The sequence below is a fragment of the Pseudorasbora parva genome, chromosome 3, assembly GCF_024679245.1.
Source record: "Pseudorasbora parva isolate DD20220531a chromosome 3, ASM2467924v1, whole genome shotgun sequence".
Taxonomy (NCBI): domain Eukaryota; kingdom Metazoa; phylum Chordata; class Actinopteri; order Cypriniformes; family Gobionidae; genus Pseudorasbora; species Pseudorasbora parva.
The window spans coordinates 11690361-11716644 of record NC_090174.1 but is presented as its reverse complement, the minus strand read 5'-3'; the positions used below and the strand labels follow the sequence as shown (position 1 = coordinate 11716644).

At 36.4% G+C, this 26284-nt stretch overlaps 1 protein-coding gene across 2 annotated transcripts; it reads left to right on the top strand.

Annotated features, from left to right (window-relative positions):
• The first annotated feature begins 1013 nt into the window (after positions 1 to 1013).
• Positions 1014 to 26284, top strand: pou2f3 (POU class 2 homeobox 3). 2 transcript variants are annotated; one of them, XM_067437803.1, is made up of 14 exons: positions 1014 to 1032; positions 3681 to 3766; positions 4147 to 4203; positions 6073 to 6107; positions 6603 to 6704; positions 10525 to 10630; positions 10744 to 10832; positions 14151 to 14324; positions 17714 to 17855; positions 17984 to 18117; positions 19307 to 19471; positions 20691 to 20733; positions 20818 to 20932; positions 25335 to 26284. In XM_067437803.1, exons 3-14 carry the CDS (start codon positions 4155 to 4157, stop codon positions 25372 to 25374), a joined length of 1194 nt encoding a protein of 397 aa, XP_067293904.1. In that variant the 5' UTR covers positions 1014 to 1032; positions 3681 to 3766; positions 4147 to 4154; the 3' UTR covers positions 25375 to 26284. The 2 variants fall into 2 exon arrangements, with proteins under 2 accessions (XP_067293904.1, XP_067293903.1); XM_067437802.1 differs by lacking the exon at positions 1014 to 1032 and adding an exon at positions 1950 to 1972 and having other exon boundaries at positions 3677 to 3766.

Genomic DNA, 26284 nt, shown 5'->3' with positions numbered 1-26284 from the left:
TTTGCTAGACCTGAGTCTCAACATCACAGCAGAGATGGGTCCAGGCTGGTTTATGCTGGTATAGTGTATACTACTGGTCTAGATGGACCAGCACAGTCATGCTGTTCATAAGAAAAAGTTGGTAAAGCTGGTTCACCACCATATGGTCTTGTGGGGTTAAGTGTGAGTAAACCAGTTGTCTGTATGCAAGCAGTGTTTTGGGGACAAGCACTGTTTTTGCTTATTTCAGTATTTAACACAATGATGTAAATGAAAAAATATATAAGAGTATGTTTTATGAAGTTCTGAATAACAAAGAAAAATTTCAAACTAGTAAAATTAGAAGAGCTAATTCATGAATCAGCAGATTGATTCATGATTCGGATCGCCTGTCAAACTGGCAAACTGCTGAACTCACGTAACATTGGCGATCCGAATTATGAATCAATACGCTGATTCATGACCATTTTAATCTTTGTTTGAGGAACACGGAAGAGAAGACAATGCTGAATGCTGAAAGTCATAGTTTTTGCTTTTTTTTTAACCAAAATGTATTTTCGATGCTTCAAAAGAGTCTAACTAACCTGATGTCACATATGGGCTACTTTGATGATGTTTTCATTACCTTCTGGACGTGGACAGCAAGTGGGCACACACTTACATTCAAAGGACAGAAAGCCCTCGGACTAAATCTAAAATATCTTATGTTCCCAGGATAAACGGAGGTCTTTTGGTGAACTAACCCTTTAAAGGTGCACTATGCAACTTTCCGTCCACTGGAGGGCGCCTATTAAAAACAAAGGCGTAGTTTGATGACGCCAAGTTTGAGCGCAGCATCTTGGGACATGTGGCAAAAATCATGTTGATGGATGCGGTTATTATCGTTACTGTATTATGAAGCAGAGCAGGACCGAGTGTTGTGGAGCTGAGCACGGCTGCTGGAGTGATTGTTACACAAACACCCGCCTTGTGAGCACCAGGGCTTTTATTATGACGGGACGGGACACAGTCGCCGGGCTCCTGTACTTCCGTGTTTCCGGTCATGATTATAAGGTAAAGCAGCTCTGTTTATCATATTAGATACATTCAAGTGTGTTTAAAAAGATGTTATGACGTTACTCAGTGTGTTCACTCGGTGCTGCTGTGACATGTTCACACTGCTAAGAGTAAAGCGCTTCTGCCAAATAAAACTGAGGGTAACGCAGATATGACGCAATTCACAGGCGACTCCCTCAACTGCTATGCTGACACGTCCCGGGTCCTTAGTTAAAATAGCAATTTTCTCACAATTTATAAATAGTTGGAAACACTTGGGATATTGTAAGTACTCAACTGAACAAAATATATAACACTGGCCTAGTGGTTTTTGGATATTTTACTGAAAAAATACTACATGGTGCACCTTTAATGAATGTTCAAAATGTTTTAAAGACTTCCATGCTCATTTGGGAACTCACATGAGTCTAAATCCAACTGTCAACTGATTTTAAAAGTTCACGTATAAAGCTATGTCATTGCAATCATGAGCATGAAATATTGTAGACAACATAGTGATAGTATACTTTTTGATCAAAAATGAATTCTTTTATTCATCAAAATAATCAGAAAATAGTTCAAACTTTGCTAAATTGATTGTTTTGAACAAGTATTAACTTTTGTTTTTATTAAAAACATTATTAAAAACATATTACTATTACTATTAGCAAAAGTATTTCAATACCATTGTGTTCAATAGTGTGCGTTATTATTGTTGCATCTTTTGTTATGATGATCTGCGGTATTACGATTCTCAACTATGCACTACTGTAAAATCAGCCAAAAAATAAAATAAAAAAAATAAAATATAAAACAAATCTTCCAATTTGTCAATAATGGCTTTATGCGAGCATTGTGTCTCCTCGTTTGATAGAGACTGAATGCTGCCCTCTTGTGTATAGTTTCTGTGACTCACTATGGCTGCGTGACGATGATGTTTATGTAGCCTAATCTAGAGGTGGGTTTTACCACCAGGCAAAATGCAGCGAACATCTGCACAAACACAAGCTATGGCATTCGCTTAAAACAAAACGCAGCTGTGCACACTAACTGCATTATGACCGATTTCCATAAAAGATTAATGGGATGACTCAACCCATTTGAACTGGTTCGAAAGAACTGTTTCGCGCTAATGAGTACCAAACACTAGCCTACACCCGTACATCATCATGATATGGAGTCATGCGAACCTTTGTGGGCGAATTCAGTGAAATAGTGTGTGCCGTGGGGGAGATAAAACCTCAAGGTCCAGTTTATGAACATTAGTCGATGAAACGCTTAATGGACTTAATTACATGATCTCAGAATTGTGTTGGGGAAAAACCCAAGAGATTGTAAGGTTTGCTAGATTTCCACAGAACTCTCTTCATCTGTTGTTGCAATGAACTGTCCTGTAACCCTGGCAGAAATTATGCGGCAGACTTTTGACCTACATGTTTGAAAAAATAATATAAATTATAACAATATTGTGAAATATTATTACAATTTAAAGTAACGTTTTTCTATTTTGAAATATAATTTATTTCTCTGATGTAAAGCTGAATTAGCATCATCATTATACCAATCTTCAGTGTCACATGATCCTTCAGAAATCATTAAATGCTGATTTATTATCAACGTTGGAAACTGTTGTGCTGCTATATATATATATATATATATATATATATATATATATATATATATATATATATATATATATATATATATATATATATATATATGACCTATGATGCTTTTTTTCACGATTCTTTGATAAATAAAAAGTTGAAAAAGAACAGCATTTATTTAAAAAAGCCTAGACATATTTTATAACAATACTGTTCAAAAGTTTGAGGTCAGTATTTATTATTATATTTTTTAAGAATACATTTTATTTAGCAAGGATGTGTTAAACTGATTTATAGATTTCTAATTTGATTTCTAATTTGAATAAATTATGTTATTCTCAACTTTTTATTCCTCAATGAATCCTGAAAAAAGTATCACAGGTTCTAAAATAATATCAATCAGCACAAATGTTTCCAAAACTGATAATAACTGAGTATTAAATCAGCATATTAGAATAATTTCTAAAAAAGCAAAGATGCCGAAAATTCAGCTTTGCATTGTAGAAATAAATTATATTTGACAGTATATTAAAATAGAAGAACATTATTTTAAATTGTAATATTTTATAATATTACTGTTGTATCTGTATTTCTGATCAAATAAATGCAGGCTTGATGAGCACAAGAGATCTTTCAAAAACATTAAGAATAGTAATATTTCCAAACTTTTGACCAGTACTGTATGTATCCTATCTAACTTATTCAGCCAAACCCATTCTCTTACAAAGCCATTTAAATATCATCATAAATCCAGCTTTTATGCATAGTGCTACATCTGAATAAATATAGTTATGCCATGTTCAATCAAAGACCAGGCACACTTTAAGTTTGCTAAAGTACATAGACACAGGCAGAATACTCATGCTCTTATTCTCAAGCTTTTCGAAGTTTGCTGTCTGCCTATTGTTGTTTTATGCAAAAAGTCAGAGTGTGGATAGGACACACGAGGGCCTTATGCAAATGACGTGTCTATCGGCTGGTGTGGGATACTGAAGAGGTGAATGCTCTTCTACTAACCCACTTTGCTAAATGTGTTTCTCTGAACCTTTTTAAAGAAAGGTTCACACAGTTCACCCGAGAACAGCAGCACTGAAGCAGAGAACTAATCTACAGAGCCTGGATCCGTGGAGCTTTGCTTCGGTAAGGTAAGTGTAGACATACTTTGTCAAAGTTTTTTCTTGTTTATCATGTCCCAGATGCCTGTTCTCTTCTCAAGCAGTGACCGTTTTGTGGAATCATATTGTTTTGCATTGTACCTGTTCACAGCTCTAGATATTGACAGATTTAAATGTTTTTGACTAGAAGAGATTAGGGTGGAGAGACAGAGTGATTGTGGTGAATGGGGATACCCTTGCTCTTATGAATATTACAACAAGCCCTTTACATAAAGGAGAGCATTTGAAAGCTGGGACACATTAGAATAAACCTCAAGATCATTTTACTGGCTGGGCCCGGGCATGAATTGCCTCAGTGTCTGCATAAAGTTGTGATCCTGTAGGAAAATCAGCTGTATTTATCATTACAGATATTAAGATGAGCACAGAGGCTGTTGAACAGACAGAATCTCAGCATGAACCAGCTGGTAAGGAGCCTTTTCACTCTCTGGGATATTGTCAGTTGCCTTGAAGTGGTACAATTACCTCTTAACTAATGTATGGTGACGTTTGAACGTAAATAACATGGAAGTATTCTTCAATCAGTTATATGCCAATTATAGCTTTCTGTTTATGCTACTTAAAGTTGGAAAATTTTATCATTTATAAGGGACGTTTACGATATTTAAAAACTATATTCTGTGCTACATTACAAATTTAAATCAAATTAATATTTTTCTTTAATAATTTCACTGCTTTTATGTCCAAATGCGATTTTATATAGGTTATTTTCTGACATATTTCAGTTTATTGAGCCTTTTTTTTGAACATTGTATCCATTGTTGAGTGTGTGAACAGTGTTTGTGATTCACCTTTACATTCACTTGAAATGAGGATCATAATTTCACGAACTGCCACCGGGCTTCTTTACAATAACCGTTTGTGGTTATGACCAAAAGTTTAACTCTTTGTGTTGATGGGACACTGGTCACGCTCTCAGGCAAGTCTGTGTAAATGGCTTTGTGCCAACCTTAGAAGTAATGTTTAGTGCATTATACATTTTCCTTTTACATTTTATTTGTCACCCCATAAATATGGATTTTTACAAAAAAAGGCTTTCTTGTAACTTCTGTTTTGTTGAATACATTAGGCATTTAGGTGTGGGATGTGTGCAGGCTGATGGATGTGAAGTCTACCAGGATGTATGTGGCGGTTTGTTTGCAGTGAAGCGCTCATAGCCTCAGGCGCTACTGAATCGTGGTCTGGTTACAATGGCTTCAGTACGGAACTATCTCGCTCAAATGAGGAACTTCAGATAAATGAGAATTCAGAGAGAGCAGTGCATTGTCCCTCAATGTTAAATATATATATTTCACTTATGTTCCATCACCTCTTTGGTGTGAAATGTTTGGATATGGATTAGGGTTCAGGTTAGACCTATCAGATGTCCCATCAGATCACGTGACAACTACAAATATTTGAATTGTACGAAAGAAATTTCATTCATGTTTACAAAAATCTTCATGTGAACCTGCATGAAAACTAAAGTATATCTAAATCTATTTTTCTTTCACTGTTTTGTAACTTTAAGGACATTTTATAGTTTTGGACACGCAAAATAGCTATCAAGTATCACGGTTTATGTACAAACACATATGAATGGATGACTATAACCATGCTGAACTTAAAACCTGGGATTTTATAGAAATATGATGTAATCAAAATGGAGGAAATAGGTTACAGCAGGTTTTATAATCATAATATTGAAGGTGCGTGTGCGTGTGTGCGTGTGTGCGTGCGTGCGTGCGTGTGTGTGTGTGTGTGAGAGAGAGAGAGAGAGAGAGAGAGAGAGAGAGAGAGAGAGAGAGAGAGAGAGAGAGAGAGAGAGAGAGGGAGAGAGAGAGAGAGAGAGAGAGAGAGATGCACCTGGAGGTCTATAAGTATTCAAATGTGAAGGCCTCTAAAAGTTGCCATGGAAACTCATTTGCATGATCTGATGATTTCCATACTGGAAGTTTGGCTCAGGAGAAGGGTAGATTTCCATATTGTGGAGCGAGTAAGTGCCGTTCTAACCACGGCCTCATAGAGATAGATTTGAATTTCAAATGAAGAGAGATTACCTGGTATTGACGACCTTTGAACCGCTGGCTAACCCTCCTCGCTCAGTTTAATGGAACATTTGGGAGTTTGTTTTTATGGTATGGTGCATTATGAGTCATGAAAACCCATTGAAAGAAATAATGATACAAGTGTAAACGAAAACTAAGATGTTGTGTAACATTAGCTGGATCCCTCCATGAATGTTAATGCATAACTCTTGCTTTGATGCTAAGTGTGATTATCTTTTCCTTTTCCAGATATTGAACAAAATGGCATTGACTTTACCAGACAAGTGAGTACAAACTTGGCTTTACTTAATATTCATCATCTGGAAACGTACTGGTTGGGTATTCTGAGCAGCACATTGCTCCTCTTATGAGGTGAAACTCTGGGAGTTCAAGGGGAAACGGCTTGAAAGATTACAAAAGTTATCTAGTGTTACACTATGTGAGACACAGTCATAATGAATAAGCTTCATTAGGTCTTCAGATCAGCCTGTCGTATGATCTAGTGGTGAGGGCAGAGAAAACTTTCGTGCACAGGAACTAGCTTCGGGCTTTTAAGTGCATTTGCATACTGTGCCTGCGGGAAGGGAAGGAATGTTTGTTAAAGGCCCTCTGCAGAACGAGTCCTGCAGCCTTACTGGTCTCTGAGTACACACAAAGAGAGCATGTATACACACACAAACACACATGCCTGAGGACCAGAGCACAACAGTGAATAACTCCATATCTTGAAATGTTCACCAGGCTTGGGTTATCTAACGAATTCTTTGTTTCACGTACAGATTAAGACTGAGAACCTGAACGATTCACCCCATTCTGGATCGTCGCACAAGACATGCCACTTAACTCAGGGCTCACCGGTGCCTGTTGGCCAGCTTACTGGGGTACGTCTTTCAACTCAGTCAGAGAGAATCCGTAAACCTATCACGAGCATGTTCGGATCATATATTTTACACTCGCACACACACACACGTTGTGTTTTCAAGTTTTATGGGGACTTCCTAAAAATATAAAAAAAAATTATAATGTACAAACTTGATTTATAAGCTGTTTTCCTCATGGGGACAAAAAATGTGCCCACAAGGACAATGATTTTTTTTATATTTCCCTATAGCGTAAGGTTTACCTTACCTGAACCTCAAGTTGTTTCAAAGCTGTATGAAACTCTCTCTTCTGCTGAACACAAAAGAAGATATTTTAAAGATTATGGGTAACCAAACAGTTGATGGGCCCCATTGACTTCCACAGCATGGAGAGAGAAAAAAATACAATGGAAGTCAATGGGGCCCATCAACTGTTTTGTTAGTCATTCTTCAAAACATCTTCTTTTTTGTTCAGCAGAAGAAAGAAATTCATACAGGCTTGGAACAACTGGAGGGTGAGTAATGACAGAATTTTCATTTTGGGGTGAACTATCCCTTTAAGCACCAATTAAGCAACAGATTTTTGTCAACAGATATATATATATATATATATATATATATATATATATATATATATATATATATATATATATATATATATATATATACTGTAATGTGAGAAAATTGGATATATTAAATATTTGTTTTATTATTGAAGTATTTATGAGGGGAAAAATAATACATTTAATATTTATTATTTGTTTTATTTAAGTATTTATAAATTGGCAGTATTTGTTAAATGCTTTTTAATTTATAATAATTTCAATCATAAAGAAATAATTGTATGCCATTTTTATATAATACAGTAAAAAAATAATCTGTTTAGAATGGCCACTGATAATAATGTAAATTAACAAATAAAAATGTTAATTAAAAAAAGGCATTATGGTAATTATATTTTGGGCAAAGTGTGCTTAAAGGGATAGTTCACCCACAAATGAAAATACTTAAAATGATAAAAATTAAATAAAAAAATCCTTTGCTCACCCTCATACGAAAGCCCTAAACCGCAAAGTAAAAAAAATATTTACTAAAAAAAATATTACGACTTTATTCTTGAAATATTTCCACTTTATTCTCAAAATGTTTCGACTTTATTCTCGGAATGTTTCGACTTTATTCTTGAAATATTCAGAGGTTAAATTCAAAATATTTCAAGATTAAAGTCAACACATTTTGAGAATAAAGTCAAAACATTTCAAGAATAAAGTCGTAATATTTTTTTAGTAAAGATCTGCACTGGAAATCTGCTTCTGACATGGATCTATAATAGTTGCTATTTTCTTTTATCAAGGATTTCAAAAGTAAATTTTACAGCACGAAATTTAGTCTACCAACATAGCATATGCTTCTTAGGATGTTACAAAATATACTGCACAGGAATAGACTTTACAGGCAAAAACACTTTTCAGACTGGATGTAGCTAGCTAGTTTATATCCGAGGAAATCACGGGATCTGGCCAAATGATTGGATACAGATTGATGCATCCAAAACGGATTTAATGTCTTCTCTTTTTAAAAGTATGAAGGAACATAATGTTAAACTGAGATGTGATGTTATGTCATAATGTACTCCATTCTAACAGGTTTTTATATTATATATATATATATATATATATATATATATATATATATATATATATATATATATATACACTCACTTAAAGGATTATTAGGAACACCATACTAATATTGTGTTTGACCCCCTTTCGCCTTCAGAACTGCCTTAATTCTATGTGGCATTGATTCAACAAGGTGCTGAAAGCATTCTTTAGAAATGTTGGCCCATATTGATAGGATAGCATCTTGTAGTTGATGGAGATTTGTGGGATGCACATCCAGGGCACGAAGCTCCTGTTCCACCACATCCCAAAGATGCTCTATTGGGTTGAGATCTGGTGACTGTGGGGGCCATTTTAGTACAGTGAACTCATTGTCATGTTCAAGAAACCAATTTTAAATGATTCGATCATTGTGACATGGTCGGTGCATTATCCTGCTGGAAGTAGCCATCAGAGGATGGGTACATGGTGGTTATAAAGGGATGGACATGGTCAGAACCAATGATCAGGTAGGCCGTGGCATTTAAACAATGCCCAATTGGCTCTGAGGGGCCTAAAGTGTGCCAAGAAAACATCCCCCACACCATTACACCACCACCACCAGCCTGAACAGTGGTAACAAGGCATGATGGATCCATGTTCTCATTCTGTTTACGCCAAATTCTGACTCTACCATCTGAATGTCTCAACAGAAATTGAGACTCATCAGACCAGGCAAAATTTTTCCAGTCTTCAACTGTCCAATTTTGGTGAGCTTGTGTAAATTGTAGCCTCTTTTTTGTATTTGGTACCCGGTGGGGTCTTCTGCTGTTGTAGCCCATCTGCCTCAAGGTTGTGCATGTTGTGGCTTCATAAATGCTTTGCTGCATACCTCGGTTGTAACGAGTGGTTATTTCAGTCAAAGTTGCTTTTTTATCAGCTTGAATCAGTCGGCCCATTCTCCTCTGACCTCTAGCCTCAACAAGGCATTTTCACCCACAGGACTGCCACATACTGGATGTTTTTCCCTTTTCACATCATTCTTTGTAAACCCTAGAAATGGTTGTGTGTGAAAATCCCAGTAACTGAGAAGATTGTGAAATACTCAGACCGGCCCGTCTAGCACCAACAACAATGCCACGCTCAAAATTGCTTAAATCACGTTACTTTCCCATTCTGACATTGTTTGGAGTTCATGAGATTGTCTTGACCAGGACCACACCCCTAAATGCATTGAAGCAACTGCCATGTGATTAGATAATTGCATTAATGAAAAATTGAACAGGTGTTCCTAATAATACTTTAGGTGTATATATACATACATACATACATACATATTTTTATAGGTGCCATTGTTTTTTTTTTCACAAGTTCTAAACAAAATTGAGCACGTAGAGGTAAATTAATACTCAAAAGAAATCCTACATTACAACATTTTCTGGTGTGTAATTGTTGAAATATGATCCCCAGAACATGCCGACAAAGCAAACTGGTGGTGCCATTATTTAATTAGTTCTCAAGAAAAACACAATATAGAGGTAGAGAAGTGTATTCTATATGGGTGATGAAAGTTTTCGGCCCCCTGTTCAAATACACTGCCAGCTGGCGCAGGGCTGTAACTTACGTCAATGAGGCTGCGTTTATAATTTTGACTTTAATCTCGGAATAAAGTCAAAATACATTTAAACTTTATTCTCAAAATATATTTTGACTTTATTTCGAGATTAAAGTCAAAATTACAAACACAGCCTCATTGGCGTAATTAACTTTATTCTCAAAATATTTCGACTTTAATCTCGAAATTCTAGAGTTAATTATTTTTATTTTTCCAGATTTTTTTTCCTTTCTTTTACTTTGCGGTTTAGGGCTTCCGCACTCTCATGTTGTTCCTAACCTGTATGAATTTCTCTTTTCTGTTGAACATAAAAGAAGATATTTTAAAGAATGTGTGTAACCAAACAGTTGATGGTAGTAGTATTTTTTTTTATAACCTCATACAGGTTTGGAACAACTTGAGGGTGAGTAAATGATTTTCATTTTCAGGTGAACTATCCCTTTAACTGTCATGAAATTATGTCATAATTCAAAACATCTTGATAAACTTCTCTTCTTTTTTTCTTTTTGGATGCAATGTGACCTAAAATGTTTTCGTGGGATTTAGTCTTCTGAAGTTCAAACAAAGAGGAATTGTGGTGAAAGATAAGACATGCGTGTAATCACTGGCGATTGGTCTTTTTTAGGAGTTGCCATCCCTGCACTCTCTGCCCCAGCTTGTCCTGATGCCTGGATCTCACCTGTCCTCTCCTTCATCATTTCTCCTCTCACAGGCCCAATCAGGGCACCAAGGTCAGTGGATGTACTGGATCATAGGGATGATGTTGCTCATCAGTACGCGTCACAGAGAAAGTTATTCTTGACTTAACTACAGTACATACATGTTTGAATGCTGTTTCCTCCAGCACTTCTGCAGCCAAATCTGCTTTCCTTGCCATCCCAGTCTCAGACAGGACTCTTACCACACCAGCCTGGTCTCGCACTCACTCCTCAGGTACACAGAGCATAATGTTGGAATATTTCTTGAAATAAAAAATATAAAAAAGAATTAATGTAAAAACAAACAAACACCAGAAACACTTTATAAGGTTTCATTTGTAAACATTTCTTAACATGAACAGATAATGCACAACACTTTTAAAGCAGTTATTAATCTTAATGTTATTCTCAACATTTACAAATACATTTTTAAGATCAAAAGTTGTATCTGTTAACATTAGTTAATGAACTATGACCTAACATGGACATTTAGAAAGGTTAATTCAGTAAAACATATTCCATATATCATATCATTAATGGTTAAAAGGTTATTTTTTACCCAAAAATGAAAATTCTGTCATATTTTCTCACCCTCTTTTTGTTTTAAACCTGTAAGTAAAAATGTATTCTGTTGACCGCAAACTAACATATTTTAAAGAACGATCGTAAACTATTGTTAAAGGGTTAGTTCACCCAAAAATGAAATTTTGAAGTTAATCTGCGTACCCCCAGGGCATCCAACATGTAAGTGTGTTTGTTTCCTTAAGTAGAACACAAATTAAGATTTTTAACTCCAACCGTTGCTCGTATAATGCATGTCAATGGGGTGTTTTCTATGTGAGACACTATGAGAGTAAAAAAAAAACATAGACATACAAATCCATATTAAACCATGTGGCTCATGGCGACACATTGATGTCTTAAGACACAATACGAGCGGTTTGTGTGAGAAACCAAAAAGTATTTATATTATTTTTTACCTCAAAAACAACACTATGTACATCAGCCGTCCTGTGAGTGAGGTCAAATTACACGATATGGATGATAGAGATACACGCAAGAGATCACTTCCGCTGCTTGTATCCCATTGAGATACACCGTGTCTTTGACCTCACTTGCAGGAAGTGATGGCGCAGTCACGGCGTTTGTACATAGTGTTGTATTTGAGGTTAAAAAAAACTAAAAAATACTGTTGTGTTTCTCGCAGAAACATATTGTTTCGTGTCTTAAGACATCAATGTGTCGCCACGAGCCATAGGGTTTAATATGGATTCATATGTCTATGTCTTTTGAGTCTCATATTGACTCATAAAAAAATACCCCATTGACATGCATTATACGAGCAACGGTTGGAGTTAAAACTTTATTTGTGTTCTACTGATGAAACAAACACATACATCTTGGATGCCCTGGGGGTCAGCAGATAAACATAACATTTTCATTTTTGGGTGAACTATCCCTTTAACAGATACTTTATTGTAAAGTGTTCCCAAAACACCTGTTTATTCTTCAATGTTATTATTATTATTATTTTTTATAAGTCACCAAAACTATATGAAATATAGTGCCCAAGAAATGTTTAATCAAAACTATCTGTCTTTCTTTTTTACTCTTTGTCTGTTTTATAGCTTTGCTTCCTTTTCCAACACCTTTTAAAGAAATGTACATTTGGGCAAATACCCCTAAACCTTAATTTGATTGGTAGTGTATACAAATTGACTGTTTGGTTATTAGGTTATATTTTTATACTATGATATTTAAATCTGTTAACTGTCACCCCGTCTTTTAGAACATAGACGTAAAGAATGCACCTCCAACCAAACTTAAATCGCTGTAATTCCTTAATGATTTGGAATACAGAGATAAGGTTTCTTTTTTTGGGGTTTCTTTTTAAAGAAGAGACCCTGCAGATTATTCATATATGTGACCTTAGGACACAAAACCAGCCATAAGTCGCATGGGTATGTTTGTGGCAATAGCCAACAGTACATTATATGGGTCAAAATTATCGATTTTTCTTTTATGCCAAAAATAATTCGGATATCAAGTAAAAAGATCATGTTCCATAATTATATTTTGTAAATGTCCTACCATAAATATGTAAAAAAATGTAAAAAAAAAAAAAAAAAAACACATATGTAATATGTGTTGCTAACCCTCAGATTCCAGATTCTCAAATAGTCTCAGCCAAATATTGTCTTATCCTAACAAACCATACATCAAAAGAAAGCTTATTTTTAAAATGGACCATTATAAAAGGTTTTGTTGTCCAGGGTCACATATTTTACAAAATAATTTAGGTTTTAAAATAGCTAAAAAACCAAAGCCATGTGTCTAACCAAGTTGTTTTCCCAATTTGAAGTTGATATCACAAAAAATTGGTTCCTGGCACCCTTTTAAAAATATATTTCTGTCACAATAACAGTAATAACAATTTTATTACAAAACAGTAGGAAAATATGGAATCTTGAGTCTCATGGAACCTTTCCAACAATGTTTTGTCAAGCATAGTAAGTGCCTTAGCTAAAACATAGACCTCTATATAAACTGAATCAATAATTAATTGCAAATGTGCTCAGAACTCTGCAACAAATATTTTTTCGGATTTTCTAGACTTTTTTCAGTCGCAAAGTGAGCAGAGGATATATTAAAATTGAACGTATGGCTTTGGCACTTTGGCAGGCATGCCAGGGTGGGTGCCTCGTGCCTGAGTCCTCTCCCCAGCTCAACAGCGCCCCACATTTTATTACGTAAACCATGATGCAAACCTGTGGTGAAAAAAGTAACTACAGCGCACTTTTTGAGAGACTGCCCGAGAAGGGTCTGACTGCAGCGGCTCTGACAGTAATTATTGGACTGCCCAAGAATGGTGTCAATCACCTTCAGAAATGTGTATTTTTGCCTCAGGTCAGTAACTAGTTGTGTGTTCTTCCTATGTGGAGTATTCGCCATATGCTGTGGGGGAAAACAAGTAATTAGAATGAATGTACATAGACCTTGTTAGACGCTTTCTTTACTCTAAAACTTCTGATAACTTACTAGAGGTAAAGAACAACACTTGGCAACTTTTCAGAACGTCACCAATCAAAAATAAATAATAATCATTACAAAGAGTAAAGGTAAAGCGTATGGCGAGGCGAATATGACGTTTTTGTGGCCGTTCCCAGTAACATTAATGTCGACCAATTTTGCTTGAACTGACCCTTCAAAGTACTGTTTGCATGGTAATGAAATGTCCTATTTCAAAACAGGATGACTTTTTAAGCTGATAAATTATAATTTATGATTAATTCTAAAAAAAAATAAGTGTGTGTGTGGGGGTGTACCTCCCACTTCAGTCAGTAGTGGTAGGCCCGTCAATTAATTTTTATCATGGTGGTGTGCAAAAAAAAACATGGCATTAACATATTTGCATAATTCCAGGGCATGAGAAAAGGACAAAACTATAAAAGACATGCACCCAAACAATAATAGAAACAGCATTTAACTTAAGCAAACAAAAGTGATAACAACTGATTACCTGGACTCTAATGGCTTTTTATGTTCTCATAAGGCAATGGGCAGGACAGGCCTGGCTGGCTCCTCTATGGATGGACACCTGGATATGTCTCACTTACAAGTCCCTAAACACATGGGATCACCACAAGATGAGCCTAATGACCTGGAGGAGCTGGAGCAGTTTGCCAAAGCCTTCAAACAAAGACGCATCAAACTAGGCTTTACCCAGGTAAGATTTTGTCCCTGGTTTTATAACTCTTTTACATGTATATTTTAGTATCATCAGCTTCTGATGAGTTTGGAAAGCAATCATCAGAATATCTCTTGTCTATTTCGTTTCTAAAAAATGAAATCTCACTGGCACTCGTTTTAAGTGACATTTAGTCAATTAGGTGGCTAAAGCACATTGAAAATATACATAACCGCTGTACTATTTCTGGTCTGAAAACGAGGTGTGTTCAGGCGCACTGTTGGCGTGTTGCTATTTTGAGGCAACTGAAAACCCCTGCACCATTGAGGTGGCTGCACAACATGCGTACACTCTGCTTATTACACACAGAAGCACAAACATGGCAAATATAAAAAATTAAAGGATTCCTTTCTAGAGAAGCGTTCAGTCTTTCCCACTCGCAAACTCCACAATGTAAATAGCGAATCTGCCATTGGAAGTGCAACCAGTGTTGGGTGTAACTAGTTCCTAAGTAATTAGTTACTGTAATTTTATTACCTTTCCCTTGAAAAAGTAAAGTAATGGATTACTCAGATTGTTTCTGTAATTTTATTACAGTTACTTTTGATGTAATTGAACTAAATACTGTGTTTAGGCTATAGAACTATTTCATATAATACAATAGTGGAATTAACATCAAAATGTAAAGTCTAAATTTAAAAGGTGTGTTTTTATGTATCATTTCCATCCTGTAGCATTTGTAATACTTTGGTCAGTTTATAAGAATAATTTGCAGTTTTATATTATTTATTTGAATGAATTAGAAGAGGTGTTTCATGTCTAACCTTGAATCACTTAACTAGTCAAGGTTGAAATAGGATTTGGAAAGTAATTAGTAATTCATTTCTTTTTGGAGAAACAGAGGTGCAATATAATATGTCCTTTGGATGAGACCTTAAACCGAGGTCCTGACTCTCTGTCGTCATTATAAATCCCAGGATGTCCTTCGAAAAATAGTAGGGGTATAACCCTGGCATCCTTGCCAAATTGACCTAATAATCTTTGCCATACATATGCCTACTGATTGGCTTCATCACTCTGTCTCCTCTCCGCCATAAGCTGGTGTTTGGTCGGTGGGAGTTCTGGTGCAATATGGCTGCCATCGCATCATCCAAGTGGATGCTGCACATTGGTGGTAGTTGAGGAGATTCCCCCCTTCCACGTAAAAGCACTAATATAAATGTAACAAATTATTATTATTATTATTATTATTATTATTATTATTATTATTATTATTATTATTATGTGCAGATTACATTCACACTACACACATTCACATTCACATTATATAGAATAAGAATTATTAGAATAAGATTTTTAGATTATTTTTAGAATATTAGAATCTTATTAGAATAAGAATAAGACTTTTTAGTGGCCTTGAAGTAATGTCAAAATAAGTAACTCCCCAAGAGAGTATACAATTTCAGAACTAGAAGCCGTCTAATTCTCATCAGATTGCATAATTTAAATAAAAACAAATAAAATATGGCAATTATATCAGAAGACATATTATCTTAATGTAACAAGTAAATGTGTGAATATAGCAATATTTTTCCCTAATGTACATTGTTTAGTGAAGCCCTGTGATCACGAATAAAAAAGAGCGATCGCGATTGAATTATAGATATTGAAAATATCAATACCTGCAAATTGATTTTGCATAATTTTTGCAGTACTGACAGAAATGATAAAATTATATTCAGATTGCGTTTACACGCACCCTCATAATTTTGGCAATATTGGGATTAAACTTTACCTCATGCAAATGCAATACTTAGATCAATGTGATTTATGCCCACTTTCAATTCTTTTACTTCAATGAAAGATTATATTTTAAAATGAAAAATAAAAAGAATAAAAAATTCAGATTTATTTTTTACAGCCATCTTTGATCATATTTGAGCTAATATTTCTGACCTCAACTGTAAACATATTGTAACCAGGTTTTATCACAGAGTGGTCAAACAGTAAAGCTTTTCTAATGAAAAAAATTATCTAGCTCAAATAAGAATGCTTTTTTTGTTTTACATATCAGTGAATAAACAAGCATACCTACTCAAAATTTATGATGTATGTATTTATTTGTTTTTTTCAGACTAATGAATTTCACCTATATTGTGACAGTGTTGGTTATTACTATTTTATTATTTCAATTGTCTTTTCGATTTAACTTCATGTGGGTATTAGCCAATCAAATTTAAACAGAAAAGGAGACATTAAGATTAATTTTGTTCACAAGTGAACAGTTCACAATTGGATGATGGTAAATACAAGTGTAAACAACGTTTTGAGTGTGTCCACTTTTAACCACTTCCAGTGGTAGTCAAAAATGCATTTAACCGGATAGCTTCCGTAGTTTAAACGCTCATAGACCGTCTACTCTCCACCTACTGATAAATACATTAACATTATGGGAAGCACGCTAGCCAGACAGGATTTAAATTTTGTCAGCTTGGCTGAAGTGATGTGTGGTTTGAAGACGAAAACCGCACCAAGCACAATGTTCTCTCACCATTTCTGATTTCTAACACACCCACATTCGGTCTTGCAGCTGTCAGAGCAGAAATGAAAGCTGCTTCTCTCTGTGTGTTTTTCCATCATCTCTGGGTGTGTTCATATGTAAATTGCCTGAGCTAATTTTGCCCATTAGATAAAAAGATCTGAAAAAACCCACATTTACCCACCCATAGACCCTCCCCTCAAAGAAATCGGGACAGAAGTGGTTGAAAGTGAACATAAGAGATGGATTAAAACACTGTGTGTAAACAGGAATGTCTACTTGTGATCCGATCAACTAAACTGCATCTTAGAGGGCTGGTTCCATGTTTTTTTTCTAGGCTTGGTTGTGTTTATGGGGTGCAATATATAACATGTCTTAATACTTCTTCTTTTTTTAAACGCCGTATTTTTCTTATATTTGACCTTTATTCCACACCGCTGTCTCCACTGTCCTTTGAACAACTTGTTTGCTTCCTGCTTCTATGAAGCCCATCCCTCCGAAAAGCGCAATGGTCTTAGATTGGTTAGATTGCCAAATGTAGTTTCATATATTTTTATTGGCTGAAGTGCCAAGCACAGGTTGCTGGAAATGCCACGCCCCTAACCATTACAGGCAGAAGTCACATCTGCGGTGACTAGCGAGGGTTTATGATGTCACCAACCCTGGAAGAAGCTCGCTGTTGCCCAAACCGGCCGTTTTTGTAGGCAATAAACTGCCATAACTTTAAAAGACACTATCTCCGTTTGCGTTGAACTTTCAGCGCTGTAACTTTGCAGATACTGTTTATGCTCAAGCAGCAACATTACACACTAACTAAAGTTAAAAAAGTTAACTTTTTAACTTGTAACAACGTCTTTTAACTTTTAAAAAAACTATTATCTGTTTGCAGGGCGACGTGGGTCTAGCCATGGGAAAGCTGTATGGAAATGACTTCAGTCAGACTACCATCTCACGCTTCGAGGCTCTCAATCTTAGCTTCAAAAACATGTGCAAGCTCAAGCCCTTGCTAGAGAAGTGGCTGAGTGATGCAGGTATGTGCTGCAGTGCCCTCTTGTGGGCAGAACTTCCTAATGTTTTTTTTTTCTGTAAGCATCATTAGGTATTTGTTTTGTGGACTGTACTCACCTGCGATATTAAGCCTTCCCTTCCCTCACCTCAGAGAACTCACCATCCGACTCCATGACTAACCCCACCACCCTACCGCCCCTTATGGAGGGTTATGGAAGGAAGAGGAAAAAGAGAACAAGCATTGAAACTAACATCAAGCTCACACTTGAGAAACGCTTTCTAGATGTGAGTTTGACATTGTTACTTTGTTTTACTTAGTTTGCCTTTTCAGATGCTTCATATGAACATAATTTGCTGCTTATTATTGCTAGTCTTGCGAGGTAATATTAGGGAGAGAGAATTTCTTATTGTAGAGAGCATTTGATACACGAGAATGATTAATATTTTTGGCCCATCCTTTACAGTAAGGGCTAACTTTAACTTACAATGAGCAGCACATGTGTTTGTTAATCTTTTTTAATATTGTTTAACCAAACTGCAACTGTTCATTGTTAGGTCACATTGGCTCAAGGCCATTAAATAATATTAACATTATTTATACATTTGAAAGAAGTCTCTTGTGCTCACAAATGCTACAATTATTTGATAGATACACAGTAAAAACAATAATTTTGTGAAATAATTTTACTATTTTAAATTTTTTTTTAAATATAATTTATTCCTGTGGTGGCAAAGCTGAATTTTCAGCATCATTACTCCAATCTTCAGTGTCACATGATCCTTGCTGCCCAGTTATATTATTGGTGCTCAATTATTAATAATGGTTCTTATAATTGTCAATGTTGCTTAATATTTAAGTGCAAACCATGACAGTTAGAATGATTTCTGAAGGATCATGTGACACTGAAGAATGGCATAATGATGCTGTAAATTCAGATTTACCACCACAGGAATAAATTGCATTTTAAAATATTTTCAAACAACAACAGCTCTTTAGAAAGTTAATGATATTTTACTGTATTTTTATCAAATAAATGCAGCCTAGGTCATCGTGACCGGCAACGGAAATGTTGAAATTTACTTTTAATTTAATTTAATTAAGATGAATAATTATATTCTTTATTGTTAGTTTACGTTAACTGATATAGTTAACTAATGTTAACAAATGGAACCTTATTGTAAAGTGTTTCCATTGATTTATCATTTATAGAAGTATTATATCATTTTGTTGCATTTGTAATCTGCCACAAATTATTTAAGTCAACTGTTTGCATTAGCATGTGGAGGTTTAATCCTAAACTAGAAAATAATATAGATGTCACTGCTTGCTTAAGACAGTCTCCAACCTGCTCCTGGTAAACTGTACTTACTAACATGTGTAGCAGGTCTTTTTCAGTAATGACAAAGTGCATCAGTTTGCTGTCAGTGCCCCCTGCAGGCTGTGATGCATAAACACACATTATTCCCTATCTAGAACCCAAAACCCAACTCTGAAGAGATTACACTCATCTCAGAGCAGCTAGGCATGGAGAAGGAAGTAGTGCGGGTTTGGTTCTGCAACCGGCGGCAGAAAGAGAAGAGGATATACTGCCCCATTTCCACTTCGCCCATGAAGTCTCACAACTACAACCCTCGTCTGGTGAGTACTGAATGAGATGGGTGTCTGTCGGTTTCCTCTAGTAATGATTCATCTAGTCCCGAATAAATTATTAACATTCCAGTTCAGCTCCTCCTGAAATTTTGCAAAATGGTCGTGAACATGATCCATAATGCATATGTGACATGCTTTTTGAGACACACTGTCATAAAAGTATAACCTAAAATGGTGGCCATCAAGTTTTATCACTAATAATCTAAGGTTTAACATGGATAGAGCAACAGATCTCATTTTGAACAGATCAATCAATCAACCAACTTTATTTATATAGCGCTTTTACAATGCCGATTGTTTCAAAGCAGCTTCACAGTGTCAAACAGGACAATAAAACAACATTTGATTTGGCTAGTTTGATTTGGATAGTTTATAGAATTAAATATGACCTAATTAATACATTTAATTTGTATATTTAGTTGAATAACTTAGATCCTAATTTTAGTGTCCCCAACTGAGCAAGCCAAGCCAAAGGTGACAGTGGCGAGGAACCAAAACTCCATCAGGGCATGATGGGGAAAAATAAACCTTGGGAGAAACCAGACTCAGTCGGAGTGCCAGTTCTCCTCTGGCCTATTATTAAACAGTGTTTTAAACTATTATTAAACAGAAGAAAGGGATTTCTGAGGATTACTACCATGCACAATATTTGATACCATGTTGATATTTATTCAATAAAACATTGAGAATTGGTAATATTTTCCACCAGTAAATTATATTATATTATAAAATAAATTAATATTTTATTTAGCAAGGAGTCATAAAATTTATCAAAAGTGACAATACAATTTCTTAAAATGTAAGATTTATATTTCTAATAAATGGTTGTTGTTTTTTTACTTTCTATTTCAAAGAATCTCAAAAAGGTTTAAAATCTGAATTGTAATAATATTTCACAATATTACTATTTTTACTGTATATAAATTCAACCTTGTTCAGCATAAAAGTCTTCTTTTTAAAAACATGAAACAACCTTACTGGAAGTCATTTTGCCATTTGCCATTTTTATCTCTACACAAATAAATGGGACAAATGGATAGACATATGTTATAATCCATTTAAATTAATAATTAATCATGTTGGCATGTTTATAACTTTATCATCCTCCCCAAACTGTGAGGGTTTAGAGGGTTTGTGATTAAAGCGGTGTAAGTGTTTCTCCACCCTGGTTTAATTTCCCACTAATTTGATTCATTTCTTGTTTTAGCCTTCAACTTCACGCTCATACAGTCCACTCGCATCTGGAGGGGGTAAGTATAGAGCTGGTGGGATGACAAACCCTGGATTTATAACCTTAATGTGTTTTCTGAGGTTATAACACATTTTTCTTGCAGTTTCATCAAACTCCTCCCCCAACAGCCCCAGTCGAGGCTCTTCCCCCAGCGTTCTGTCCACCACATCCAGTCCACTGACGGCACAGGGGGTCAACCAGGCGTTCAATACCACAGGGTATAACCACATCAAATACAGTCCCTTAAATTACTTCACACATGCAGCAATCTAATGTTTAAAGAGACCATATGATGCTATTTTAAAAGATCTTTATTTTATAAGTTAACCTACTTCAATATAAATTTTTAAAAAAACAATGTTTTACATACTGCACGTTATTCCAGCACCTCTAGCCCCAGTCTGTCTGAAACACTCAGATTGAGTTCCTTCTGAAAAGCCCAGAGTTTTGAGATTGGCCAAACACCTGAAGCGTGTCTGAAATGTAACACTCCTTACCATAATAGTGAACTTTTGCTTCTAAAACAATTGTAAGCACAAACAGTTAATAATGTTGATGGTTTTTAACAGTTTTATCAGTTTGAGTCAGATTCTAAGAGTGCTTAGCACTTTTGGTGTGAACCCAGGTTCAATTGATACCAGAGTTCGGTTGTTTGGATGATATAAACAATGTTTTGTCAACTCGCACCTGCAAACCATATCCAAATCCACTTTAAAAGGGGGGGTGAAACACTCAGTTTCAGTCAATCTCACGTCAATCTTGAGTACCTATAGAGTAGTATTGCATCCTTCATATCTCCGAAAAGTCTTTAGTTTTATTATATTTATAAAAGAAAGATAGGCTGTACCGAGTCTTTCCGGAAAAAAACGAGCGGATGGAGGCGTATCGAGCTGAAGAATGACGAGCGCACAGCTACTGCACGAGAGCTTCTGAAAGCTGACATCGTCATGCGTGGAAAAGAAAACGTTACTCTAATAAACCATGGCTATCAATCAGATTCAACTAATACATATATGATCCAGAATCAGATCCGGAGGATTAAATAAATTGAACAGGAGCTGTTTGGTGGCCTGTCAACATTTGTGTGCGTTTACTCGTGGTAATGACATGATTTGGTTTATGGACTATTGTATGCGACCTTAGCAGTAGCAAGCAAAACGGTTTTGAATGTCAGATAGTGTATAAAAAAACAATTGAGTAACGTTAGCGCATTTGAATGAAGAAGCACGCTTTGTGAGAACGTCCCCTAGCCTAGCTTTATGTTTGGGTGGTTTTACAATAAAAAAACTGACAAATTAGTCAGCTAAACAAATGTATTTAAACACACCATACATCGCATGCTCCATTGATAAATTAACTATACACGATCGTGTTTTTTACTGATGTTTACTTACACGACGATAGCCAACATAGACATTTGAAGCAGTTTTACACACCGCCTGCTTCCAAAGCATGACCGTGAACCTTTATCGCTGGGACCGCTCCGTCAAAAACACACTTCTTTGGTAACATTGTTGATTTTGTTAAGTCATGTGGCAGCAGAGACCGTGGAGATCCACTTTTGCGACGCGACTGAAGCGTGATGTTGTGATGCTTCTCGTCATTTCTGCGTTCAAATCGGTTCAAATGCAGTGTGACCTTCCTGGAATGCTATGCGGGCGCATTAAAGTCGTTTGATGTCACCCATAGGAATAAAGTGGAGCGCGGTGCGACATAAGTGTTCACGGACGACTGGATCTGCACCTTGAGAGCAGTGTTTATGGGGCGTGCATTTGCTCTCTCGCTCTAGTCACGCGTGCGCACCCTTCCGGGAGAAGAGCCCGTACGGCCCATACAAGGACCTTCCGCTCTGTTGACGTCAAGCCAACCCATACTAGAAAAAAACTCTGAAACTTGTGAGAAACCGGAAGGAGTATTTTTTCACAGAAATACTCCATCAAACGTCCAACTTAGTGTTTGAAACTTTGTCCGTGTTTAGGATGGGAATCCAAGTCTTTAACAGTGTAAAAATAAAAAACAGTGTAAGATCATAGGAAATGACACTACAGTGGATTTACGGGTGTCAAACAACATTAGGGTTAATAATTACTGACAGAATTTTCATTGGGTGAACTAACCCTTTAAATCCGGTAAGTTAACCGCTATTTAAAGTTGGGTAGGCAATTTTCAGAGAAAATAAAAACAGGGAGCTAGCTTTGAAAGCTTAAGATCCCACCCTCCCTTCAGGATGCTCTTCAAAGCCACGCCTTCTTTAAAAAACATGAATGCATGCAGCAGGTAGCAAACAAAAGCTTTAGACAGCGTTTAACTACCTCACATCTCAAAGGATATAACATTACAATAATAACTTACAGAGCCCTGACCTGTACCATCTGACTGTTGCAGATTAATTTCGGCTTTGATGTTGTTGCCTTTGAAACAAATAAATTAAAGTTACAAACTGCTCAGAGTTTAACGTCACAGGTTTCCATCTCTTCCAAATGACAGGAATTATGGCTTGAACACAGTATAAGGTAGTTGTTGTGGTTCAGGAGGAACTGTAAATGATTGCTGCTGTTTCAGTTGCGGTGCTCAGTGACTTAAGTCTGTCAAACATAGCATGAAACGGCGTGTGGCCCCTTTGAAAGTGAAAGTGCGCTTTTCAATCGCGCCACAGTGCCCCCGCGAATACGATTTCTACCGAGGGCAACCCGCCCCGAACGCGATCTCTACCGAGGGGGAAAGAAAAGATAAACAAATTTTAAAAACAAAATATAAAAGTGAGGTGAGCAACACTATGCATTTTGCCGCTTTCTCTTGCGTCGGGGAACAGCTTCTGCTCTGATGAAGCAAGCGCAGTGTGGTTTGATATCAAACAATACAGCGTGAACATAGGGGTGACCCCGAATAGTCGAAGATTCGATGCATCGATATGCGGAGCCTGATTCGACCACCGATCTCACGGTCGAATCTTCGTGGGTGTTATGAAATGAGGATCATACAATTTTGGCAATATGGGGGTGCTCAATATTTTAAAGACGTGTCGCGGCGCTGAGCTGAGCTGAGCATCGGTGTGCGACCCCTTTAAGTGCGCGGAGCTTCGCACCGCGCCTTTAAAATTAGAACACGTTCAATGAGTGTACACACACACCGGCGGCAGCATTCAGTGCCTGTCCGCAGCCACTCGGGAAGTTGTTATAAAATCCTGCCACACCACGAGCGCTTTCGTGCAGCTCATCTGTCAGTCAATTCAAAATTGAGCTCGCGTGTATATAATGTGCGCGTCAGGTGGCGGTGTGAGATCCTGAGGCGCGGGGCTGAGCTTTGCGTCCTTCACGATCGGCTTCAGAACGTGCATGTAAACGCACTCAAAGTGTTCTTTTCCTCTCTAGGCAGGTATTTTTTAGGTTTATTTATCAAAATGTTCTTTTATATATTTTTGTGATGTTCTGTAATTCGATCGCGGCTTTAACATGTTATGAGAAAACGGTTTATTAATGTTTATCCACCACATTACCTTTTAGGCTATTTAAACCTAAATAAGAAAGCCATTGTCAGTTTGTCTGTCAGTTGGCAGGCAGTTTTGATCGCTTTATTAAAAGTTGTTGCTGTGTGCAGTGTGTAAAGGAAAATAAAAATAGTTTTACCTCCTGCTGACTAGTGTCATGCCCCTCCAAACCCATTCACACACACATGGATGATTTGACTATCAGTCGGCCATAGAAAGATTCGACAATTCTGATTCGAATGTGTAAATCCTTAGTCGAGGACAGCCCTACTCACTACACTTAATGTGTGTGCACTATCTTGATGGGCTAAATGCAGAGGACAAATTCTGAGTATGGGTTACCATACTTGGCCTTCACATGTCGCTTTCACTTTAAGATTGTATACATGCACAAACAGATACATTACACACTAAAGGAAAAGGAAAGCATGAAAAGCATCATAAGGCAATAATCATTGTAAGGGATAATGTACACCCAGCCAGTTGTTGAAGGGGTTTATTCTGCATAACAACAGGCTGGGTGTACATTATCCCGCTTATTACACGGCTACTAGTCTCAAATAAATTAGACACAAAATATTGTCTTGAGATTAAATATTTTATTAGCTCTTACTCAAAGCTTCCGCGAAGAAAACAGTTCCAACCTGCTTTAAGCCTTCATCTATTGCTGCTAAATGTTAAAAAAGAATGATGAAAGGGTTAGTTCACCCAAAAATGAAACCAAGCCTATGATTTACTCACTCTCAAGTTATCATAGGTGTATATGACATTCTTCTTTCAGACAAATACAATCGGAGTTATATTTTAAAAGTCCAGGCTAACGTTAATCCCAGCAGTAGTTTTAGCTGTTTTTGAAGTCCATAAAAAATGCAGCTGTCCGTCAAATAACGTGCTCCACGTTTCACGTGTGGCCATGGCTATTTAAGTATTTAACAGCCACAAGATGGCGCCAGTGTTAAGCGTAGAAGTAGTACCGGTCAAGATAACTCGTAGTACCCGGATGAGTGGTTGTTATCTGGAAATAACATACCGCTGGAATGCGCGATTGACCAATCACAATCAAGTATTTCACAGAGCCGTGTAATAAAGTTAATTAAAGAAGAAGGCAAATTGACATATGATGAATTTTACAGATCCTGGTACCGCTGGAACACTGCGTCATACCACCACTGAGCACCTCTGAAGAGCTCCAGTGCATCGGAAGCAACAGCTTCACTTCATAACTCCCCAGACGAGAGAGTTCTCTGTGAAAGAAAGGAAACTTTCATTCTGTAATGTTTACAACCTGCACTCACGTGGAGGCAGAACGCAGAGGACCACTATTCTGCTTCTCATGGTCTAATGTTCAAAGGGCTTGTGAATAGTTCTTCACTGCTAATTACTGAAGGGAAAAAGCACTAATATGTAACGGCACATTGTTTAGATATGCAACCTTGCTGCGAAAAGCATGGCAGACATGTTCAGCATTTTCAGCAGAGCTTTTAATGTGCATGAAACCCTATTTTACTTTCTGTGCAAAGTCTTGATTCTAATTTTGTTGGAGATGAAGGTTCAAATCTGGCTTTATGTGAATTGATAACGACAAATAAACTTCACACAACAAAAAAATATATTTTAAAAACCACTGATATTTGTATACTTTGTTTACATATTGCTTTGTTAGAAACTTGTGTCACTGTTATGTAATTTTATGCTGAAGGTTCATCGATAATTTAGGCGCTAGGTCAAGCTGGCTCTGATTTGTGCAGTTATTTTGAGACAACATTTAGTGGACTGTTTTAGCAGTTTACAGTTCTCTATATATATTTCTGCATGCACCTAGTTTTGTGTTTCTGAATTTTTCTAAGGATTTCTGGCAGGGAAAACATTTTATAATCCTGGTGTGAAATATAAATATTTCACACTTTTTTATGCAGCCTTGTCCAAAGCATTTGAAGTGCCTTGAGTTTCACATTTTAGCTTTAATGTATGATTAATATTATCTAGATATTGTTTGGTTGTTCTTTGCTTTTTTATTTGTATAACACTTTTGTATATTTCAATTTCACTGTTTGACTGTTATTAAAATGTGCACTTACATTTG